Raw genomic sequence first — 7,542 nt, forward strand, 5'->3', positions numbered from 1 at the left:
CTGTTTGAAAATCTTAGAAGAATATAAGAAAATAAGCAGCTTTGATCTAATATAATAAGAAAATTTTTTTCTTGACATGATTATAAAATACTTTATACAAAAATTGAGATTAATTATATAGCATTATAAAGTATATGCATTGTTTTATTCAAGTATCAATAATTATATGCATTGTTTTATTCAAGTATCAATAATTATTAAAAAATATTATAGACTAATGATAAATTAGATATATTAAATTAGTATTAATAATGAATTATTTCTTAGTCTTTTATGTAATAAGATTCAAATGCTTACAGTAAGCTTTATGTTTTAAAAGCATTGATGTTTTAAAAGATGAAGTATTAATGCGAAAGTATTTAAAGCAGAACATTTACTTACTTCGCTTTGCACTGTGTGCTTGTAGATAGGCCGTGATGATATCGCATTGTTTATCACATTTAGCAGTGAGATAATCCTTTCGACGCAGCTGACGGATAAGCAGCCCGCCTGTGTGAATGATGTGCTCGCGTAGAGTCATAAGCAGGATCTCCAGTTCATCTTTTCCTGTGTAAAAAAAATCAATCATCAAAAATTTTCTCCTTATTGAATATTAAGTTCTCTTTTGTATATTTTTCTACAATAAATATCTATAAAATATTTGTAAAGTAAGCATTAGTTTAAAATATAATTACAAGAAATCTAATTATGTTTTTGTTGCATTCGTTTTTGTTTCATATAATTGCAATAAACATACGAGAGCTTATGTTTCCTACATCACTGTCTCATCTCGTTAAAATACAGTTAATTCGAAAATTCTGAAAGCGCGAAAAAGCACAAAGGCGCGCATATTGCGAACGCATCAAACGATGCATGTTATATCGCGGCAACCAGCTGCGAGCCATTGCATTATTCATAAAGTCAAAGGTTGTGTATCGAGAAATCTTTGAAAGAAATTTGCAGGAACGATGATGATCTGGAGAATAATAATGACGTTATTAGAGAATAGTAAGTCGGTTATAGATGGCTAGTCAGAGTTTTATGAAATCTACTTTAACGGTTTATTTAGTGCTTTTTCATTTGCTTTGTCTATACATACATACATACATACATACATACATACATACATACATACATACATACATACATACATACATACATACATACATACATACATACATACATATAAAAGTATATAACTGTTTTTTTTATTAACAGTGGAACGATGTTAAGAAGAATGGCTTAAAATGCTTAAATGGTTAAAAGTGCTTAACATCTTCAATAACAAAAGTTCTTTATATCTTTTCGTCGCAAACTTATAATTTTCATGAAATTCTAAAACTGCTACCAATAAGTATGCATGGTGAATTTATGCAGGAGTAATCAGAGTGTTATTTTACAAAACGCGCTTTTAAAATATATTTAATATTTTTTTAAAAATATTATTTTCATTTAAATTTTGCTTAGAAATACGAAGTAATTTTATTTTTACAGAGTATTATTCTGAAATATACATAAGAAATATTTTGAAAGATCTGCAGTTTTCTGAGAAAATACATCGGTTTCTTTAACATTGTCAAAGCAATGAATGATTACATAAGAAAAACTTATTAGATCTTTGTTGTTATTTATAGAAGTTATTATTTATAAAAATATCATGTAAAAAAGAGCGAAATTCTCGACCATTTAAAAATTTTATTACTATACACCTTTGTAGTCTTTATATCAAATTAAAATAATTTAAACAATAATTCAAATTGCAACAATTTCATCTATATATTTTAGCACATCTTAATTTTACAGTAAAAAAATCGTTTATTACGATATGTTTATATGATTGCAAACAATAATAGGTCATCACTTATTCGAAGCTTTCATTAAATCATTAAGATGGATGTGAGCTTTTATAATTATTTTTCTGTGATGCCTATATATCCGGCTCGTATCGAATTGTCTTACTTTTCAAAAGCAAACGAGTTTTCTGCAGATATTGATGTTGCGGTCGTGTTTTCAAGGACGATGCCGTAGAATCGCTTTCCGAACGTCCCTTGTCGCCCATTGGTACGCCGTAAATGTCTAGCAGTAGCTGATCCACTAACGAGGTAATCACGATTTCTTTCTGCAGCGGCGAATATTGTAGAGGTGGCGGATATATCTAAACAATACATTTGTGTGTTAAATAACACGTTTAAAACTTTCGTTTTTTTTATTTAGAAAAGCTTTGTGAGAAGACCGATATAAAAAAATGTCTCTGATAATCACACAATTAAATCAAGAAAATATTTCTTATCTGATGAAATATAATTTTCAAATATGAAGAAAAATAATCGATTTTAAATTGATACATATTTTGGATGCTTTCCATTTAGTGACACAAGTATTTTGTCCTTGTTAATCATTGAAAACCAAGAAAGATACTTGTGTCGACTTGTGTCGACTAAATGGAAAGTACTCTTTAATATTATAACTTTACGTGCCAATATCTTCAATTTTTTAAAACTAGAACAAATAAACTTTGTCTAGACTAAGTTATTTTATATTATTATTCGATTATTAAATTCTGATAACTGATTAATTTCGATTCGCATTATGTTTATATTTACCTTGGGCCTTTTAATAGTATCATGATTTCTAGCACTTTTATAATTAAAAGCGATCATGCTCGGCTCGTCTCCCATCGATTTGGAGCGCTTTTGCCAGCGTGAATTCGCAATATTAGCTTTTCCGTTCAATTGTTTGCTATTCAGCTCCATGAAATCCGGTTCCTTCAGAGTCTGTTGTATCAGGTTGCGTCGACGCCTTTTACATTCCGGTGGAAAAGGATAGCTCTTCGGTCGGTAAACGAGATCTTGCGTCTGCTGCGCAATGTAGACATCGCCAAACACTCGTTCATTTTCAACCGCCACGCATTTCACGCTGTAAGTGATTTGCGCGTGCTTCTTCAGGGGCGTCACGTTGTAGCTCATGATCGTCGTTGAAAACGCACGTTCTCTGGATATGTCGGCTTTATGCGATCGTCGCCGCTGGATCCGATCTTAAATTTCCCGCAACGCACCGCATATCGACGAATTATGCCGTATTACGAATGATACATCACATGCATCAAAAAGCATATTTAATCAATTATTGTGTCGTCTTTGCATTGTTCGTAAGATCAATTCACGTAACGTAGAAATTAATGGCTTGCATTTCACATAGCTATGCTTCCGTATTTATTCATATTTACAACAGTAGCTCAGGTTATCTAGATGCTATGTTTTATTTACCGAGAATTTTATAATTTTATTTTCATTTTGAATATAAATTCAAAACTTTTATGTTCTTAAAATTATTTATTTAACATTCTTAATTAATATTTCCGTATAAATGATATTACAGAATGCTTTCGCACATCGTAAACTTGATATAAAATATGAAGCTTTATATATTCGATATAAATTTATGAATATAGCAACAAAAATATTTATTGAAAGTTAGATAATCTAATTTCTAACTTAGACCTGGAAGTGTTGCAACTGAGTATACCGATAGTAACCTTGAAACTGACTGCAGGATATGAAAGCATTGATAAATGATAGCCTTCTCCATGTCTGTACATTACTAGTTATATCTAATTATATAATGTTCATCTCTATTTTTCTTATTATTTCGCGAAATTTAAACTTTAATGCGTCTAAATAAATATAATATAAAGTGAAAATAATTCACGAAGGTATACCCACCTTCAAAATTTATTTTTAAATATATTTGAAAAATTATATTTAAAAAATTAGTGAGTTATTACGAAGAAAATATTATTAATATTAATTAATATTTAATTTTTTTATATTGAACTTTGTTTATATTTATACTTTTGCTACACGACATTTAAGATATTTATGAATACGCACTAATTTTCACTTCACTGCACATTTTATCTTTATCAAACTTAGATATAATTCACAATTAAAAATATTTAACATACATATTTTATTTTAAAATGATCAATATTATTATTATTGTACTATTGAATATTATTATTCTAATTTTTACAAACCGTATATACGTGATTATTTTTAAATTTTTTTGTATACAACGTGCTTGTTATTATCGCAAGCTAGTAATTTCCTTCTGGTAGCCAGACCACAACTGGAAGTGTCGGTGATAATAATCGTTTCATTAAGTCTATACCTACATACGTGTTGTCACTCGACTTTAGTTAATGGAGGTGGAACTGAAAAAAATGGGACATATGTTTTAGTTCGTGCATTTATTTACATTTTGTAAACAACACGTAATAATATCTTATAAATTAAGCATTTTCATTGAAAATTTTCTTGTTTTTTTTAATAAATTTTCTTTTACAAGAAAAACATTAATTTGTTACACAGAACTTATAAAATACTTATTTTGCAAATACAATATTAGTTTATTTTTTATTCTCTATGTAATGTCATTAGAAGAAGCAGAAATTATAATATGATTGCAATGCAATTTGTCTTCTTTTTTTAAGAAAATGATAGAATATTTTGTCATATTAAATACTTATTTTATAATAAAAAATACTATCTTAAGTTAAACAAATAATTAACATTGGTAAACAAACATTAATTTAATACTAAAAAAGTTTCCTAATTGTAAATTACAATGGAAATAAGTTTATCTCAGTTAACTGAAATAACTATAAACTTTTTAATGAGGCAACTCAACAACCTATTTTGAACAAAGTTAGCACGTAGAATATAGATTATTTGTTAACTTCACAAAGAAAGAATTATTTATATATTATCACATTTAATGGTCTTACTAACGGTAGTATATTGTATTCTACTATTGCTATTTTCCATGAAGTGGTCAGAAAGATCGTTTCTGTTATCGGCATACGCGATAATATAACTAATGCATTATAAGTGTAAACTCTGTTTCAATGCAAAATACAGTCAACTTGTAGTCATTCACCTGGTTAGTCTGTTGACCCTAATCTAAAAATTGTTAGAGGGGTCCCGTATCTTTGCGCTTGTACATGTACATAAATTTCCATTTCCGTACTTGAAACTTTGAACAAGTGAGAATATGTTTGTCACAAAATATAAGAAACTTTATAATTATTTTAGAATATAAAATTATCGAATTATTAAGAGAATGCCTAAAAAATTTATATGAATGTTATAAAAGTTTATTTTATTATTTATGGAATCAGTATTTATGGAATCAGTATTGTTGAACAGCCAAGTGTTAATCATGTTTTATAAATATTTTATAATATTTACTTGATGCAAGATGTTATGTTTATTGTAGGTAGCAATATTTATTATTAACAGAGATATTTACAACAGATTTAATATCTTTTAATAAATAATTAATTGTCTAGATGATGAATTCTAATTTATTACGATTAATGCATTGGACGTGAATGAATATATCATTTCTCTATACATCCATATTTGTATAGGAAGGAAAATAGGAAATTATTAATTACACCACAACGTTAGTATACATATATTGTTTATCTTTAATTTATTAGATACAACATGAATAGCTAATAATGATTATTGTTAATAATATAATACCTTAATGATTTATCATGACAATAATATGCAATTTATATTGCATATTATTGTCATGCTAAACTGGCTAAACTGTAGGATTGATACAATTAAAAAATCAAATGTTCTAAAATTCAAGTAACAGATAATTATTTTGGTACAACATTATATTTGTATATTTGAGTTTAATCGATTACGTATATGCTGGAATCGTTTCTATAGTAACCGAGAAATTATGGCTGGCTTCTAGGAGTGAATTCAAATGAGTAGTGTTTTACCGATTATTGAAGATTATTTGACAAAATTTAAATGTTAAGTTAATGTAATAGAGAATATGGTGAATACACCGTGCTCTTGTACTGACGAAAAACTTTTGGATTACCAAGAAAAATCATCCCCGCTTGGTCCACGTACAGACGAGGTTTATCGAACCTACAATCTTCCATCAAGATTCATATATCCAAGTGAGTTTTTCAGAAATTAATTTATTAAATAATACTTCTTCTCAAGTTAAATTCTTTAGTGCGAAATAATCGGAAAACGTTTCAGCATGCGATATGTAGAAACAAGTGAATTTCATTTTTTTCGGACGTAATTGGATGCGATCTACATGTTACCACTCTCAAACTCTATATTGCAAATTCAACTGCGTAATACGATGCCGCTGGTTCCTTTTTTTCAATTAAATTGCTATGTAAATCTGATATCTTTCCTACACTCTTTGGACGTGTTTCATTCGTGCGTTTTTCAAAGTTTCCTGAGCTATCCGTATAAACATGAAGAAATAATGGTATTTCCAGATACCGTGAATAAATTACACTAAATTCGTAACAAAATAATAAAAATTCGTAAATAATTTAATTAAAAAGTTTTAAATAAATATATAATAAACAACATAGAATTATTGGTAGCGAGACTACTGTTAAATTAAATCAGTGAATAAAACTAATTAATGATATATAAGAGCTTTTCTCGTAATATACTGTTTGATTGTATATTCTGGTTCACAGAAGTCGTCTGTAGCTAGCATGATAATATTCAGCTATTAATAAGCTGGCGCAGCCGATCACTGCACTCGTCAAATCTTATCTGCCCAAGAGCATTTTTATGTATTTTCCAATATATCCCTTGCAAGTAACTCATCGCAAACCGTACACAAAGTTAATATATGTGAGTTGAGCGGCGCCTGAATTTTTTATCGACGCACATTGTATAAAGTATGAAATTCTAGTACGAACTTGTTATTCATCATTGATAATTCCTCATCATTTTCTGATATGCAGATATATCGATTGCTGTAAAATATAGAGTTGTTGTAAAGTATATAAAATCAAAGATTTCTGTATGTTAATTCATATTCAGTGAAACTGTTTTTTTTTTTTTTTTTAAGAAAACAGTTTTGTTGTAATTGTTATTTAACATATTTTTTAACTTATTGTAAAATTTATTATTATTACGCAGCAAATTTCTTACGTCTTTTAATAAAAAAAATCATTATTTTAATATTATTATTATTCTTAATAGTAAAAATAATTTTAAGAAGTACATGTGACTTTACACACACACACACACACACACACACACACACACACACACACACACACACACACACACGCACGCACACACACACACACACACACACACACACACACACACACACACACACGTACATGCATAGGTATATGCATAGGCAATTACAATTTTGCAATTGCAATTACAAATAATATGAGAAATAATTATTTAAACTCGTTAATAAGTATTAATTATTGTTAATCACATTTAATTTATATAACTTTTTAGCTATTTACTCTTTGATTACTTATCTTGGTTAACGGGTGAGCAATTAAATTTTTTTATATAAATAATATTAAAGTAGAATTATTATAAGGTAACATTACTCGCCGTTTTGCGTTTCCGATAATTCATAAATTAATTATGAGGTCTAAGATAATGCGAAATGTTATGTTGTGATAGATTTGTGTACGTATATAATAATAATAACTTATCGCTGATACGTATACATTCGCGTAATAATACC

The 7,542-nt window shown here is 28.2% G+C and overlaps 1 protein-coding gene across 1 annotated transcript; it reads right to left on the minus strand.

Moving 5' to 3' along the window:
* Window positions 1–347: 347 nt before the first annotated feature.
* LOC148935930 (uncharacterized) lies at window positions 348–3,623 on the minus strand. Its single transcript, XM_089080182.1, has 3 exons — window positions 2,583–3,623; window positions 1,939–2,134; window positions 348–546 (listed from the first exon to the last, which is right to left on the minus strand). Exons 1-3 carry the CDS (start codon window positions 2,943–2,945, stop codon window positions 374–376), a joined length of 732 nt encoding a protein of 243 aa, XP_088936308.1. The 5' UTR covers window positions 2,946–3,623; the 3' UTR covers window positions 348–373.
* Between the last annotated feature and the right edge of the window lie 3,919 nt (window positions 3,624–7,542).

The sequence above is a fragment of the Pogonomyrmex barbatus genome, unplaced genomic scaffold (assembly GCF_055798465.1).
Source record: "Pogonomyrmex barbatus isolate J1 unplaced genomic scaffold, ASM5579846v1 scaffold3, whole genome shotgun sequence".
NCBI classification, from domain to species: Eukaryota; Metazoa; Arthropoda; class Insecta; order Hymenoptera; family Formicidae; genus Pogonomyrmex; species Pogonomyrmex barbatus.